The sequence below is a fragment of the Periophthalmus magnuspinnatus genome, chromosome 19, assembly GCF_009829125.3.
Source record: "Periophthalmus magnuspinnatus isolate fPerMag1 chromosome 19, fPerMag1.2.pri, whole genome shotgun sequence".
Classification (NCBI taxonomy): Eukaryota; Metazoa; Chordata; class Actinopteri; order Gobiiformes; family Gobiidae; genus Periophthalmus; species Periophthalmus magnuspinnatus.
Genome location: NC_047144.1, coordinates 26,340,649 through 26,358,611, shown reverse-complemented (window position 1 = coordinate 26,358,611; position 17,963 = coordinate 26,340,649). Strand labels below are relative to the sequence as shown.

The following is a 17,963-nucleotide window of genomic DNA, read 5'->3' as shown; positions in this document are numbered from 1 at the left end:
CATTTTGCTGTTGAACTGTCATCAAACTATCCTCTGTAATGGGTGCTAATGCTAAGTATTTCTATCAGGCTTAGCCTTGTCAATCCTCAATTTTAGTTATTTACCATATTTGCATCAATCATGCTAGTTGTTAGCTTGACTATATTTTCAACATTTTACTCACCAGAAACCTTTTTTTGCAATTCATTTAAGTTAGCTAGAGTTTGCAAAGACAATTTCAAAACCTTTATTGGAAACTTGCAGTAATCACAAAACATTTTAAACACACTTACACACGTTTAAAGTCAAGAGTGTCTTAAGTTTATTAGCAGTTAGATATTATGTTTTTGCAAACATTGGGCACATTTTTAACATCAAATAAATATGCTTAAAGAGTAAAACAAGTTCATAGCATATTAGATGTACCGGTAGTTTATCTGTGCGTGTTGTCACATCAAATTTTGATGCAAATTCAAATCTGTCTCAAAGTGGGGCATCAGAAATATGGTAATGGTGACTAATACTAAGTGTGTGCTAAGTTAACCTGTTTGGAGGTTACCACTTGTTAACATTAGAAGCAGGTGCTGTTCATTAGCACATGGTGCTAGCTGTCAGGAGCTCATTCATCACATGTGCTTCTGTTTAGGGGCTGATATTTCTACTCCATCGGGCTAAGTGTTACCCGCACAGTTAGAACTACAATTGACATCATTCTTAATTACCGTGATAGTGCTTTTAGACTTTTTAAGAGGTACAATGAAAAAGTAGCAGGATATTAAGTGTCAGTACTATGGATGTACTATGGAATTGTTTATTGATAATTATTCATGATCAGCAGGGGTGCTGTGTAAGGGGTAGTAGGGACCCCTCTAAAGTAGTGTTAGCAATAGTGGGGTGTCTCCCACTTGGTACTAAATCAAAAACATCAGGGTCTGGTAATGCCAGAAACAACTAGCATGCTAACAGTGCACTTCCTGATTTTCAGATGAATAAACATTTAATAATTATATGCAGATACAGCAGTCTCATTTCTACCTTAAGAGCTTTGCTTACAGTACAATATATCTGCACTGGAGTATGAACTAATTTGGCTCAACCACTTTTAAGAGGACAAACTGACATTGTCTCCTGAACATAATTATAAAACTGAGTCAAAGTAGCTGTAGTTACCCTTTACAAATCTCCACCCCCACTAGTAGACCAAATATAGTCCCCTTGGTTCACACTTCCACACCACGGTCCTTAGATCTGTTGTGCTGCCCTTGTTGATGTCCCTGTGAGCAGAGTGTAAGAGTTCAAACCTGGCTGAGTTCTAGCAGATGTTCTCGCTCCTCTTGAAGCTTCCTCAGTTCCTCTTCTCTGTAATCCAATGTCTGCAACAGCTGCCGCACCTCACTCTCGTTCGTCTGAAATAAACATAAAATAGATGTGATGTTCACACACGCCATTGGGTCTGTTTCACTGTATAGTAGAAATATCTGAATGACACATGTATGACAGATCCAGAGCAGTCAATACACTTCAAAGCACCATTTGCTTTCATTATAAAAGAAAAGTCTGCACTACAGTCTGTGCTAAGGTTGTCAAAAGTATTGAAAATTAAATACCGGAGGTGGGGACTTGCAAGTCGTGACTTGGACTCAAGTCAGATTTGAGTTACAATTTTAAGGACTTGAGACTTAGGACTCAACTTGGACTTGAAAGCCAATGACTCGGGGCTTGGCTCGTTGACTTGATGCTCCTCAAAAAAAAAAAAAAAAATAATAATAATAATAATAATGTTTTTAGAAAATATTTTTAATACATTCTGTGCTTAATTTTCTCTGTTTGGTACAAGAGATGTGACAATAACTGAATTGCTGCAATGTCATATTGTCAAATGTCATACAATAACACTGGGGGTTGTCACAATAAATTGGATTACAAGCTGCATTGCTTGAACAATTTACTTTGTTGCAGAAATAGCTAAAAAATATATTTAAATTTGAATTCTTTGGATTATGACAGTAATGATTTGCACTAAGTTCTTGTGGAAGCATTTAAAAAGGAAAAAGTAGCATATCTACAATTTTATTTTCCTCTCCAGCCTCCAAAATATTGCAATAATGTCGTACCATGAGATTTGAATATTATTACATCATGATGTTTTCAGTAGTACAATTTTGTTGAAAAATCATCCATCCATCCATTTTCTTCCGCTTATCCGGGGCCGGGTCGCGGGGGCAGCAGTCTAAGCAGGGACTCCCAAACTTCCCTCACCCCAGACATGTCCTCCAGCTCCTCCGGTGGGATCCCAAGGCGTTCCAAGGCCAGCTGAGAGACATAGTCCCTCCAGCGTGTCCTGGGTCTTCCCCAGGGCCTCCTCCCGGTGGGACATGTCCAGATCACCTCCCTAGGGAGGCATCCAGGAGGCATGCTGAGCAGATGCCCGAGCCACCTCAACTGGTTCCTCTCAACGTGTAGGAGCAGCGGCTCTACTCCGAGCTCCTCCCGTGTGACTGAGCTCCTCACCCTATCCCTAAGGGTGCGCCCAGCCACTCTGCGGAGGAAACCCATTTTGGCCGCTTGTATCCGCGATCTTGTCCTTTCGGTCATTACCCAGAGCTCATGACCATAGGTGAGGGTAGGAACGTAGATTGACCGGTAAATCGAGAGCTTCACCTTCCGGCTCAGCTCCTTCTTCACCACAACGGACCGATACAGCGACCGCATCACTGCAGATGCTGCACCGATCCGCCTGTCAATCTCACGCTCCATCCTTCCCTCACTCGTGAACAAGACCCCGAGATACTTGAACTCCTCCATTTGGGGCAGAGACTCACCACCCACCCGGAAAGGGCAAACCACCTTTTTCCAGTCGAGAACCATGGCCTCGGATTTGGAGGAGCTGATTCTCATCCCAGCCGCTTCACACTCGGCTGCAAACCGCCCCAGTGCCTGCTGCAGGTCCTGGCTTGATGAAGCCATCAGGACAAATAGGAGAGATGAAATCCTGTGGATCCCGAACCAGACCCCCTCCGGCCCCTGGCTGTGCCTAGAAATTCTGTCCATAAATATAATGAACAGAACCAGTGACAAAGGGCAGCCCTGGCGGAGTCCAACATGCACCGGGAACAGGTCTGACTTACTGCCGGCAATGTGAACACAGCTCCTGCTCCGGTCATACAGGGACCGGATAGCCCTTAGCAAACGGCCCCGGATCCCATACTCCCGGAGCACCCCCCCAAAGGACACCACGAGGGACATGGTCGAATGCCTTCTCCAGATCCACAAAACACACGTGGACTGGTTGGGCATACTCCCATGAACCCTCGAGGACCCGATGGAGAGTATGGAGCTGGTCCAGTGTTCCACGACCGATAGTCCTCCTCCATGGCCTCCCCGAACTCCTCCCAACCCCGAGTTTTTGCCTCTGCAACCGCACGAGCCGCAGGACGCTTGGCCTGCCTGTACTCATCGGCTGCCTCAGGAGTCCCACGAGCCAGCAAGGCTCAATAGGACTCCTTCTTCGGCTTGACGGCATCCCTTATTTCCGGTGTCCACCACCGGGTTTGGCAATTGCCGCCGCGACAAGGACCGCAGACCTTACGACCACAGCTACGAGCGGCCGCATTGACAATAGAGTTGGAGAACATGGCCCACTCGGAGTCCATGTCTCCAACCTCCCTTGGGATCAGGGAGAAGTTCTCCCGAAGGTGTGAGTTGAAGGCCCCTCTGACAGAAGGCTCTCAGCAGGCCCTTACAATACGCTTGATCATATAAATTACAAAAATACTATCTGTACTCAGTACTTTGGTTTAAAAACTTTAAGTCGAGGGCTCAGACTCAACTTGGATTTGTGAGCCACTGACTCGGATTTGGCCCGGACTTGCTTGTCTTTAACTTGAGACTTGACTTGGACTTGAGGCCAGGGACTTGAGACTTACTTGAGACTTGCACAACAGGGACTTGGTCCCACCTCTGTCAGATACTAATTGATATCTAAAGCTTGTATCGAAACTCATTTGAGCAAGTATCAATACTAAATAAAGACAGACAAAAACCTTTCCTGAATAGTTTTAGAATGATCTTGAGCTGTATCAGAACAAGTATAAGACACATACACTATATATAAAGAAAAGTATTATGATTTAATGTTTAAATGTATTGTCTAATGAAAGGGTGTTTTATTTTATTTTTTTTATGTCATCATGGTATCGGAGTCGATACTGCGTATCAAGTATGTTCCTTAGTATCAAAATCGAGTGTGAAATGTTTATATAGTGACAACATTTGTCTCCAGTAGTTCTAGTAGTAAATATCACCACTGTTTAAAATACTTTTGAATGTTTGTTACCATGTATGCTTTGTACAAAAATGTTAAACCAATCATAAGGGTCATATGAGGTCAAGTCTTTTTTAAGAAATTTGTCAAGAATCTTGAATCCTTCTCCATTTACAAAGCAAGCATTTCCCGCTAATCTTTGAGACAAAAGAAGTACCCTACTCCTTTCTCTGTCAAATCCTTAAGTCAACAGAACTTCCAGGCATGTTTCGTCTTGCTGCCTCCTCCTTTCTGGACATATTAGCCTAACTATTACTCAGGAACTTTATCGAATAAGTATGGCGTGTCTCAGAATGTTAGGAGTTTCACGTCTGGTAGATAATTTCTCCAATGAATCTCTCCACTTTCAGCAGTCAGGTTTTTACAGTGATGTGAGGGCAGTGCATTCTTGTGGCATTCCAGAGCATTGATAGCATCTAAATCCTTTAATACAGCAGAATAGGAGACAAAGGTTTGAGAACGCAGCATGTCGGGGGCGACAGTAGCTCAGTTGGTAGAGTGTTTGTCCACTGATCCGAAGGTTGGCGGTGCGATAACTAACTCACACAGATGAATGCTGTCGTTGTGTCCTTGAGCAAGACACTTAACCCACCTTGCCCTCAGTGTACACTGCATACACTGGTGTGTGAATGTGTGTGTGAATGGGTGAGTGGTTCCTTGTTGTAAAGCGCTTTGAGTGCCTTGAAGGTAGAAAAGTGCTATAGAAAAATGTGACCAAAATGTGACCATGTTTACAGAACAGAGAAGACCTGCAGGCGTGGAACTGCCCATCCTCGCACTGACAACTTCTTTTGCCATTACCTCACAAAGAAAGATGGAAGTAGCGGGTGGCATGAGGGACATCGCAGAGGAATTTTGTTTTGCTAAGTTCAATTCTGTGTGCAGTTTGCATGATCTCCCAGAGTCAGTGAGGGGAATTCTTTTGGTTTATCTGATCAAACTAACCCTCTGCTGGGTACTTATGACCGAGTTCTGATAGTTTGGAGAGCAGTCCATTGGCACTAGCGATGTTTGTTCCGATCGGATGCAAAGTACTACAAGGTGTGATGCCATTCCAATACCAATACCAATGTGTATCTATAAACCACATTGAAACCTCCTATATACTATATGCTATACAGTTGTGCCTCACCCTTTGCGGTCTTGCTGTTTTGCGGATTTTTCCAGTGCAATTCTACATGCTTTTTACAGTGTATGAACGTGCATTGTGTTCTGCATCCCGACAGACCAAGGGACTGCAGACCACCATCTCCCGCACAGTACAGAATGCGTTCAGCCAAATTTGCATAAATGCTGGATCAACACTACAGCAGAGCAGCACCAGGATGAAGAGGCATGGTCAGAGGAACTGTGAAATACACGTGAGTCCCTATTAATTAATTAAACAAGAGAGAAATGTGAAAAAAATGTTAATGTCTGTCTGAGAAAAGTGTATAAAATGTGTGGTGAGGGGTTTTACAGCCTTAAAATATATATCATAATTGTAATAAATAACTGACTACTTCATGGATTTCCCTATTACAGGTTATTTTTTTTTTTATGTAACCCCCACCATAAACAAGGGACCACTGTTGTCATGATGCCTGTTTGTTGCTGTCCTCCTGTACCCTCTCTCCCCTTCCCTCACCTGTCTGTCTGGAGCTGGGCGGAGTCTCTGACTCCTGCTGCACGCACCTGGAGCGCATTAGAGCAATCACCCTCACCTGTGGTGGCGTATAAGAAGACTCAGCAGACTACACTCAGAGCCAGACCGTCCGCGTGTAAAACGTGAATGTTCCAGCTCTGTTTTTGCATTCCTGTTACCCGCCTGCTTGTTCTCGTTTTGGATTTGCCACCTTTCCAGACTCCTGCCCTCGCCCACTCCTGCTCCTGCCTCTACCCTCCGGTACAGTCATCTCACTCCGCATTGCCTGTCTTGGTCTCCGGCGTCCCGCCTGCTTCTTACCCTGGGTCCCACTCCTTGGACTACACCGGCCCTGTCTGTCCTGGTCTCGTCCCCACTCCCGTCTTCACTCCAGCCCCGGCTTCCCGTTCCCGACCCGCTCTCCATCTGTCCTGCCTGCCTCCTGCTTCCTGGTTCCTCGTGTGTGTCATTTGAACTATTTAAGACTTTGATTCACAGCCTTGTAAATAAACACTGTCAACCTGCTCTGAGTCCGCATACTTTGGTCCTGACCCGCACCGTTACAACAACTGTATACTACAAAACACAGAGGATCTAATTACAACAGAGTTTGTGCTCTAGAGAGTCACACTGCCTAATATCAGAATCTGTAAATTTTTTTTAGTAGCTATTACTGTATATCAACAAAAAGAAGCAATACATTTAAACATGGATCGATCTGTCTTTGAGATCCATATGTACCAAAAATCAGGCTTTTTTACACTTAAAATGCCTTATTTTTAATGAATACATAACAAAAAAAAACTTGTAATACAGTTATTCTTACATTTATGTAAGTAGATAGAAAACATTTCACACTGATATATCTAAATAAATTTTTTTTTTCCCTACTCAGCTCACCGAAATTGTATTCCTTTTGCCAACATCATGCTTTTTATCCCATCAGTTAATCAGGTTCGCATATCGCTCATGTTAGCATAGTTAATGTATAAGAAACTCAAATGTAAATATTGATTATAGAGAGTTACCCACAGTGGCAACCCTCTGCTGCAGTGTGGCGCTGTATCCGTCCCAGTCCAGCTCCTCAGCCTCAGGTTCACAATTAGCCTGCTTTATGTTAGCTTCTTCAGATTCTCCATCACGGCATGATGGTTTCTTTTGATTCCATTTTACAGAAGTCATGTTAATCCTGTTCATCTCCTCTTTTCACCTGCTCAACTGCGTCGCTAATGGCTCCTCTTCTCCCTCACGTGTCTTCAATCTATGTGCAGCTGTTTGCCAGGTGGGTTCAAGCACAGTAACTATAGTCATTCAGTCACTGTTAGTGCTAACGTTAGCTACAATCCTCTTTCAGCATTTTTATAATAAATATCCAGTTCTGCTTCGATGGCATTAGCAGTAACTACGTAATGCTAAAACAAGATAAGCCTATCCACACAATCTCTTACGTTTGTCAATATGTAAACCTTTATATTCACATTGAATTCTATTCAATAACTACTGTCTTATGGAACTTGGCAATTTCAAGCAAAAAAAGAAAACACATTAGCAACGAAACATCCAATATGCACTGCCAAAACAATTTAAAAAAATAACAGAGCCATGGAACAGCCTCATAAGCTGGTCACTACTGGTAAATACATTCACAATTATATAATGTAAGACTTGTATTTAGTGTCATAAAATCTCCATTTGTTGTACATAGGATAAAACAATATGCTCACACATGCTACTCAACTTCAAGCAAATTCTTCTCACAGCCAAAGATTCTTGCCTCTGTTGTTTTAAAAACAGGTTGATCTCAACTCCTCAAAAGAATAGCTGTTAACGTACCATTGCAGAAAAAGCAAATGCGGTCTTTCAGAAGTTTCATTTTTCTGTCCAGAGAGTTGTAATCACCATAAATGTCTTGTACGCCCGCACCGCAGCGGAATGGGCCTGTCTAAGAACAAGAGTCGAATTGTGTTTTGGACACTTGGAGTTTTTCCTGAATGAAGCCATGGAAACTAGCAAAGGTCAGATTAGCATTTATCACAAGCTAATGTCAGTAGAGTTGACAGATGATTTTACAGCAAGAATTGTCAAAGTTCATCAGTTCAGAATATGTTTGAGTTTACTACACCACTAGGGCAAAAACTCAAAAAACAGAACTAGCTTAAACTGTTTGCAGTGATCCAAAGTTATGCCTCACTTACCTTATACATTCTGACCATCCTAATTATTCACTGCAATGGATTTATAAGCATTTTTCACAACTTTCAGAGGAGCATTTTGCCATCATGGTAAATTTAATAACAACTAGCATGCAAACCCCACACTTCCTGCTTATCAGACAATAAAGCACTTTATTATTTACATAGCCTTGATACCAAGGCTATGTAAATAATAAAGTTATTATTTACATGCAGACAGTACATAGCTGAGTTACTTCGACCTTAAGAGCTGCATATACTCAAGACACATTTTGCTCATATATATGGGGGAAAAAATCATGTACAAGGACTTTAAATGTAATGTCCCATTCAAGAATAACTAAACGCTGAGGAGGGTAGAGTAGATAAAAACTGTATTCAAGGAACAGAAGTTACTTAAAAATAATATTACTCCAGCCAAGTGAAAGTAGAACGCAATAGCAGTCTACCAAAGTATTTGTGAATATTTCTACTCAAGTAAGTGTAGGCTAGTTCTAAGTGTACAGCATGCAATGTAATTTCAAGGACAGACCATTAAACAAGGTACAAAATCTAATATAGAACAATAGACCACAAAAATTAGACTAAATTTAAGTAAATCATGTTTGAAGGAACAGTGCAAGACACACAAATATTAGAATAATTAAATATATGGTCAGCATAAAGCTTTTCTAATTTGTCATAAAGTATGGTGTCTGAAAACCACAAGTACAATTTTACTGATAAAATGAGTAGTAAGCACCTCTCCGGATGAAATATAGTGAATATTTAGTCAGTTGAGAAAAGTCAAAATGCTATTCATATCAGTGCATGAGAAGTGGCTATGAATAAAACATAACATCTGCTCCAAACCCAATAAGAATCACACTGAATTCCTCTATTTCTCAAAATGGCCCAAAAAACTACCACAAGATCTGGGCCTCCCGTATCCACATGGCTTCGTCTGGATTGTGTGGTCTGAGGTTGGACCCAACTTTGCTCATGGAAGTTTCACCAAACCTGACTGCTGCCCACTCCAACATGCCAATGTCATCACAACTGAGTTCTCAAACTGGGGTGCAAGAACTCTTTAGGTATAAATGTGGTGGTGCAAGACCTTTTTAATAAAGCCTTGGTATATATAGCATCTTTCAAGTTACCCAAAGGCAGTGGTTAATTTGTCAAGCTAGGGAAAGAGGGTGGTTTGAGGATCATCAAGCAGCAACAAAAGATAAGGACACATTCTATCGGTTTGGATCTAGTCAGTAATAGAAATGATCAGGTTCAATATTTGTACATTTACCTTTTCAGGCACTGGAATCTTACTGGCACTTCATTTCGGAGCAAAGTACAATGTAATCAACAGGGAAATCTGGCTTTTCCCCTATGACATCATCACATTCTGAAATCTGAAAAACACCAATTACAGCAACCAATAATACAGTTTTGAGAAAGGTAATAATTTACATTTCAAGTTTGGAGGGTAAAGGAAAAATCTGAAATGAAGGATATGATGTTAAGATATAATAAATTAACCTTAATAACGCATGAACAAAGACTTTATTCACAATTAGCAAATTACTCATTTATTATTATATTATTGTCTTAAACGGTTATACGCATACAATTCCGCAGCAATGCAGAGTCATTTTGGTACAAATGAAAAAATATCCGCTACTCGTTAGCTTGATCTGCAGCTATCCATCAGACATGCCGACAGATGCACGACTCTTTGTTGTGATGACGTTTGTAATGATACTGTAATACTGTAACGATACTGTAATACTGTAATGATCACTATAATGATCATAAGTGTCCTAGATTATTACTATATAGCAGACACAAGCACAATTTGTCTTCTTTAATGCCTCAGAAGTGAGTCTGCCAGTCTGTGCCATGGCCCCTCAGACCACCACCAATCACTCAGCTAACCTTCATAGGTTGCTAGGCAAGTGGTCTAACAGCTTATCCACTGCTGCCCCAATGTGGGTAATGGTAATGTCTGGTAATTCCAGCAGTGTTCCATCCAAGTATGAACCAGCCCTAACCCTACTTAGCTTCGGAATCAGAGAGCTGATAACCTCAGGCATTCTCAAGGTGGGGTCATCCTAAATCAGTTTTGGTTAAATCCTATTGCAGACCTGGTTTTGTTCTGGTTTATGTTAACTGCTTACTGCAGTACTAAATAAAATTAAAGCCGCAAGTGGCGATGATGGCCCTCGCCCCCCGCGCGACCGCCCCCACGCACCATTTTCCCCGTCTGGCCACCCCACGCCCGCAATCCACCCCCCTTCACTCAGTTTCTATATAAATATGTGTGACCAACACATTATAATGGAGGTCCACGGCGTTGAACCGGCAACCTCACACTCGCACAATACAGGTATGGTGTAATGGACTTTTTTGCCTCTTTTGAGGTCCACAATGATCTCACCAACTTTCATGCCAATCGGACAAAGTTGTGTTTTTTACCTGTACAGTAGGGGGCGCTATGGAGGTCACTAGCCACATGTTTATTATGGTTCTCTATTCACAGTTTTAATCCGCATCAGTGATTAGAATTTGAGCTTTTTAGGCTGATCCATGTGTCTGTGAGAGGGAATCAAATATGCAGGAAAGCAGTCATATTTTGACTGTGTGCTGTGCATAAACCAGAAAGAATATCCCCAAAGCGTGGATGATTATTGACAATAATCATGTGTACATGCTGTATGTGGAGTTTGAGGTAATTTGGATGAAAAACCTAGGACTAGATAGGTTTCATTTGCACTAAGGAAAAGTCGTGTAGGAATTTAAATCCAATGATGAAGTCATATTTTGAGGGCATCCTACCCTCACCATAAAGAACCATAAAGAATATCCCCAAAATGTGGATGATTATTGACAATCGACATATGTACACGCTGTATGTGGAGTTTGATGTAATTCGGATGAAAAACCTAGGAGTAGATATAATTCATAGACATGCAAGTCAAAGTGCCAAGTGCCAATTTGGAAAATAACCCATGGCCATAATGTAATTTTTTGTTTCTTCTGAGACCATGAATTGATTCCCCAAATTTCAGAGGAATTGGATAATGTTGGCGTTTCACCTCTATGGTAGGGGGCGCTATAGTGTTCATTTTGATTAAAATTAATATTGCATTCCATTCATGCCCCAATCACGCATATGTGATGTGAAGCTCTGTAGGGCAATGCCTGTGGTCGTGAGAGGACATCGAAAAAACAGGAAACAAAGGCATTTTCGGCGGCGGCGTACGGGCAAACCGTGTGGAATTCGGAGAAAACGTGGATATTTTATGAAAACCCATGTGTCTAGATGTTGCATGTGAAATCTGAGCTCATTTGGACCAAAAACCTGAGACTAGTAGTGTTTTGAAAACACGCTGCGAATGGCCTGTCTGTCATAGAGCAGTGCTTCAATTCATATTTATGCTTATCCACCCATTCTCTATCACTGTTCTGATTTTTGTGTGTGTTTTCCAAAATAAACCAGGCTCCTCTCCCATAGGGGTGAAATTTTAGGTGGCGCCGTCGAGTCAGGGGGCATGGGACATTTTCCCGACACCAATTTTATGAAATGTTTCACCGAGCCGGTCGATTCTATACCCCCATGTGAGACTTTTCGTGAATGTTCAGGGGGTGAAAAATGCGATTGTTTTGGCGGAAAAACGAAGAACAATGTTAATACACAGTGTGGCCCTGGGCTGTGTGGCCCTGACTCCATATGAGAGGGGTCCGTGGCTTTGCACCGGCAACCACGTACATAATACAGGTATGGTGTAATTGACTTTTTTGCCCCTTTTAATGCCCACAATTATCTCCCCAAGTTTCATGCCAATCGGACAAAGTTGAGTATTTTACCAATACTGTAGGGGGCGCTATAGTGTTCATTTAGATAACAATTAATAGTGCATTCTATTAATACCCTGATATCACATGTGTGATGAGAATTTCAGCTGTCTAGAACCATGTATGTGCGTGTAAGACATTTTTTAATGATTTTTTTTTTTTACTATTTGCGCCCCTGGTGGCCAACCGTGGAAAATGACTCATGGCCATAATGTAATTTTTTGTTTCTTCTGATGCCACTGATTTATTTCCCGAATTTCGTAGGAATCCGATAATGTTGGCATTTCACCCCTATGGTAGGGGGTGCTATAGTGTTCATTTTTATTACAATTAATAATTCATTTTATTAATACCCTCATATCACACGTGTGATGTGAATTTGAGCTGTGTAGACCAATGCATGTGCGTGTCAGACATTTTTCAATGATTTTATTAGGAGTGTTTGCACCCCTGTTGGCCAAGTGTGAAAAATAACCTATGCCCCTAATATTATTTTTTGGTCCACGTCATGCCCCCAATTTATTCCCCAAATTTTGTAGCAATCCGATAATGTTTGCATTTCACCCCTATGGTAGGGGGCGCTATAGTGTTCATTTTGATAAAAATTAATATTGCATTCCATTCATGCCCCAATCACGCATATGTGATGTGAATGTGAGGTCTGTAGGGCAATGCCTGTGTTCGCGAGAGGACATTGAAAAAACAGGAAACAAAGGCGTTTTTTGGCGGGGCGGCGTACGGGCGAACCGTGTGGAATTCGGAGAAAACGTGGATATTTTATGAAAACCTATGTGTCTGGATGTGGCATGTGAAATCTGAGCTCATTTGGACCAAACCCTGAGACTAGTAGCGTTTTGAAAACACGCTGCGAATGATGTGGGGAATTTTTGATCCAAAATGGCCGACTTCCTGTCTGTTATAGAGCAGCGCTATAATTATATTTTTGGCTTCTCTTTATGAGCTCTATCACTGGTACGAATTTCGTCAAAATCTGAGTCGGGCCTCCCTATTATTTTATGAAATTTTTTGCCGAGCCGGTCGATTCTATACCTATATGTGGGACTTTTCGTCGACGTTCAGGGGGTGAAAATTGCGATCCTTTTGGCGGAAAAAAAATAATAATAAGAAAAAGAAACCCAGGAAGAACAATGCCCCTCGCCATCACTTCGTGAGTGGCGAGGGGCCAATAAAGTTTGTGTGTCACGAGACACAGCAATGAATCTGTCCTGTTTGCATTTTGTGTTTTATCTAATCAAAAAGCAAAATGAACTACTTTGGGTTGCCAGGCTGTTTGTACTGTGGCCAGAACACACGCTTTGACAAAACTTTACAAATGTTTCTAATCAACTTTGTATGAAAGATGACTCTCATAGTCCTTATTTTATTGGTGTCGTTCTTTGCGTCAAAATCATAATATGTTTGGGATTGCACACTGTAAGAAATTGTGTATTCAAGTAATGATATTACAATGTTATCTCATGTCACCAACATAACCTCCACAGGTCCCCAAACCCCACTTAGGCACGTCCCCACGATGAGAGTGTGTACACAGATTTTAGTCTCCACAATGTGACAAATACCTGTCCATGGGCCAGGTGGATGTAGTGTCTTGGTTGGAGTTTGACAGTATACACGTTCAGGCACTGGAATCTTACTGGCACTTTTATGCTTTCTAGGTGAACGCTTTACACACGTGAACCACAGCCAACATACAATTAGTGGAAGACACAATAGTCCTGTAGTGATATGAAGTCCTTATCAGTGGAATATTGTCTGCTGTCACTGTGCTGTGTCTCCATAAAGCCTGATAACATCTGTGACTGCAGAACATGTTTGAGTGCTGTAAACCTGTCCATCACACAAGCCCCCGGGGGCCCACACACCACAGGGGGCCCTCCAATGACTTTACTCTCACTAAATACAAGCTGTGCTAATGTAAATTCATCACCAGGAAAATACACCATACACCATTTCAGCAGCAAATGACTCGTTAAACAAAATTCAGTTTTAACTACACTACGGGATTGTCTGTGTTGTGTTGTGTTCTATCTCTGTGCCCAGACCTCCAGTCAAAACAGGGGATTCCAAATAGAGCATAGGCAGTGTAATATTGCACTGCTTATGCTCTGTTTAAGAAGGTTGTGTTGTTGGAGTTAGGAGAACATGCAAACTCCAAACTGAGAATTTAATCCAGGACATTCTTCTATCCAGGACATTCTTCTTGTGACGAAAGAGCACTTATCACTCAGTTACTTTGCCACCATCAAAGCAACATAAATGCAGAGAAATTACAGAATCTATTTACTAATCTTTACCCCAATTATACCAGAAGAAAGTCTAGAAGTATATATATATATATATATATATATATATATATATATATATATATATATATATATATATATATATATATGGACTTATTGGAATATTTACAATAGCCATATATATATACATACATACATACAATAGACAATAGACTGTTAAAAAAAAAGTTTCAAGTTAAAATTGTACCTTAAATCCAGCTTGCACTGTTGTTCTGCTCTGCATTATCTCCCTCCAGCTGTGGGACTGGTTTGGACCAGGTCTGGTTCTGGGACCCTGGATTCTGCCTGAAATAAGGCAGTGCCCAGCAGTAATCTCACCGTCTTTTGCTCAAGTAAAGAATTTTATTTTTTAAGTATTGGAGAAACTACTACTCTAATTAATAATATGAACTCAATTATGCATTTATGAAAAAAAATATCTTTTGAGCTTTCTACCATGGTTTAAAATTCCCCTTTTCATAAATATACACTATAACTTCATAATCCTGTTGTGTGTTGTTTTCAGTGAACATATCATTTTCATAACAATAAAAGGTAACATGGTGTTCTAAATATGTAATGTGTTAGCAGTTAATACTCCATAGAAATGATATGTCCCCTCTAATGAAAGACAGTACAATAAACATTTCCCAAAATCTAGTATTTTTTTTGGGGAAAAAAAATCATATCTGAAGGAGAAACACAAATGTTCAAAACATTTCATATTGTAAAAAAAAAAAAAGATTTTGTCGCTTGTAGACTCACAGTGAAAAACATTTTTAGTCAAGTAAGAGTCGCGTCACTTCAAACTAAGTCAGTATGTGACTCAAGTAAGAGTAAAAGTATGGTGTCTGAAAACTACTTATAGAAGTACAATTTATTTTAAAAGTTACTTGAATAAATACACTTTCTCTTTCTTTCCCACTGGTAAACAATGCTCTGTCTGTTTCAGATAATTCCTAAACAAAGTCATTCAAATAATTTTAAGGGTCAGCTGCTGGGGTTGTTATGGTAACAGGCAGGTTGTGGTGCGTTCAGTGCTCAGTCAGTAAATCAGAGTGCTGCAGTCACAAAGCCACACAAAGACAAACACCAGAGACACCCATGAGAGAGGAAAAAATCTGTCTGCATTCCAGAGAAGGGGATACAGGAAAATATATCTGTTTTTTCTGTATGCTACATTAGTCAGTAAAGCGCCCCTACATTTCAGTATATTGTAAATATTCCAATAAGTCCAATTGACTACAGTGTAATTTCTTGTTTGTCAAGTAGGAAGCAAAAGTCCAAAATATAGTTGAAATGAATAGAATTAAAACAATATTTCCTTACAAGGACAATGCTACAACAACTAGGATGAAATGGTCAAATATATTAAGTGTGTTGTACTGAAGAGTATCGAGATCAGGATATCAAAAGCAGGACATCAAGAGATGGATACTGAGAACAGTTGGATCCGGCGAGCAGGATAAGCTGAGTAGGTTACCAAAAGTAGAAGGATGCAGGATGAAAAGAGTAGAATTCAGAGCAGAGCATAAGGAAAACAGGATTCCAAGAGTAGCATTCAGAGAAAGATTAAGAGCATCAAACTGAGAGGAGGATAAGGAGAGTAGGATTCAGAGAGCAGGATTGAGACTGATGAAACAGAGGGCAGTATTAGGCAGGATGCAGAAAGCAGGATTCAGACATCATGATAAGGAAAACAAGCCTCAGAGAGTAGGATAAACAAAGCAGGGTTTAGAGAGCAGTATACCAAGAGGAGGATAAGAGGATTAGGATTCAGAGAACAGGATTCCGAGAGCAGAATAAGGAGAGCAACACTCAGAGAGCAGTATATCGAGACGAGCGTAAGGGGAGTAGGATTCAGAGAGCAGGATTCAGAAAAAATGATTTGCATAGTAGGATAAGGGGAGTAGGAATCAGAGAGCAGGATTTAGAAGGCAGGATAAGGACAGTAGGATTGAGAGAGGAGGATACCAATAGCAGTATTCCGACAGCATTTTTCAGAGAGAATAATACCGAGAGCAGGTTTTGGATAGCAGGATTCAGAGAGCAGGATAAAAAGAGTAGGATGCAGAGAGTAGGAGTGCAGGACACCTAAGCCATGGTATGACCAGCTGAAGACCTTAGCCACTAGCAGTATAGATCAACGTCTAGACCATAAAAAGGGATTAATGTTTAAATCCACACCAGTTTTCTGTTCTTGAAAAAAATTACTCTTTTGTAAAAAAAAAAAAAAAAAAAAAAAAAAAAAAAAAAAAAAAAAAGTTTTGACATACAGTTTCTATTGGCATTAACCCAGAGAGTAGTGACTTAGAGTGGCCGTTGGAGCTGTGAGCTAACATGACTGCACAGGTCTGGTTGGTTTTATTGTACAGACAAAACTGAGGAAACAGCTGTCCGCGTTTTCCATTTAGGAGGTCTTAAAGTGTCACATCTGTCATTAGTGCTGCGTCTGAACAGTTTACAGTCTCTTCACTTTCACACACTGCTCCAGGAGAAGAGCCAGTGAAACCACCTGTACTGAAGTACCTGTCCATGTGGAAATATTGCACGAGTAGATATGGAAAATTAACCCTGTAGTAACTGTAGTTTCTGAGGAGCAGGGTTCAACTTCGACTTTTTTTTTTTTGCCAATTTCGATATTTGTTTTAGCTGATGAACTGATTGATCAACTTAATACATCCATTGTACTATGGATTTGTCAGCAGTTGCTTCAGTACTGATTGTTTCTAGATGGTGACCAAAACGTTTTCAGGCTCATTTATGCTCCATTTTTGTATCCAGGTATAGTTATCATGACTAAATTTATACTTTCAACCATTTCTAATGTAAAGTCTTTGTTCTTCTAAAAAAAACACCAGTGGGCATTCAAAGTAGGTAGAAAATTAACCAAAATATGGTTAGCAACCAGTTTGGTTGACAGATAGCACACCTTGGCTAAGCATCCGCCTCCCTGCCAAAGCAGCAGTGCGATCCACAAGGGATCTGCACCTTCAACATCTTCACTTCTGATTGGCTCTTTGGCTGCCAAGAAAATGCTCAAAACTCAAAATTTCCAAATATGGAAATTAGCTGCTTTAACTGCTACCCTTGATTGGCTTCAAATGGTTGGAGCCAAATGCTATGGCATCCGTTAAACAGGGCTTACCCTGTGGGATTTTCTACTATTTTAAAATATTTCAAATTATTGTCAAACTCTCACTGTGCGATTTAATTTCACGTGATATCCCTGCGACTGCACAATCAGCTGTTGTGTGTTCATCGTAAGCAGGTTATCACAACTTATAGATCATAAATCTATAGTTACTATGTAAATTATGGTAACTGTGGATTAGTAACGAAACGAACAATTTGTTGTAATAATGACCAGTGGATTTCTGTACCTTTAAGATGACATAAATATGTATGATATGTAAACAGCAAAATATGATGTGAGTACCCATAGGGACCATGATCAGAAATAAGTCAGATGATTTTTTTGTTTACATGTCATGTAAACAAATGTCAAATTTCTTAACCGTGTTCTCAGACACATTCCCTAGTGTCCACATGGGTTCTTTTTGGTACTCTGGGTCCCACATCAACTTAGAATGCACAATAAGCTAAACGTCCAGCTGGGTACTCCTGACTAAATCTTGATTAAAGGTATGGGGGTGCTTCACCTTGGTCACCCACTGCTCTTGAGTTGGGTCAAATGCAGTGAACCCACT

The 17,963-nt window shown here is 40.7% G+C and overlaps 1 protein-coding gene across 3 annotated transcripts in view; it reads right to left on the bottom strand.

Moving 5' to 3' along the window:
- Positions 1-17,963, bottom strand: part of LOC117386944 (myosin-16) — a 70,695-nt gene that overhangs the window by 45,213 nt on the left and 7,519 nt on the right. The window contains exons 1-2 of one of the 3 annotated variants that reach the window (XM_055229789.1): positions 7,652-7,731; positions 1,281-1,385 (exon numbers count right to left, since the gene is read on the bottom strand). Coding sequence is in view for 2 of the 3 variants with exons in the window: in XM_055229787.1 (XP_055085762.1) it covers positions 1,281-1,385; positions 6,960-7,124 (270 nt within the window). In the remaining variant the exon portion in view is untranslated. Of the gene's footprint in view, positions 1-1,280; positions 1,386-6,959; positions 7,152-7,651; positions 7,732-17,963 lie in introns of those variants that run through there. The other 2 variants (XM_055229787.1, XM_055229788.1) reach the window with 2 other exon arrangements.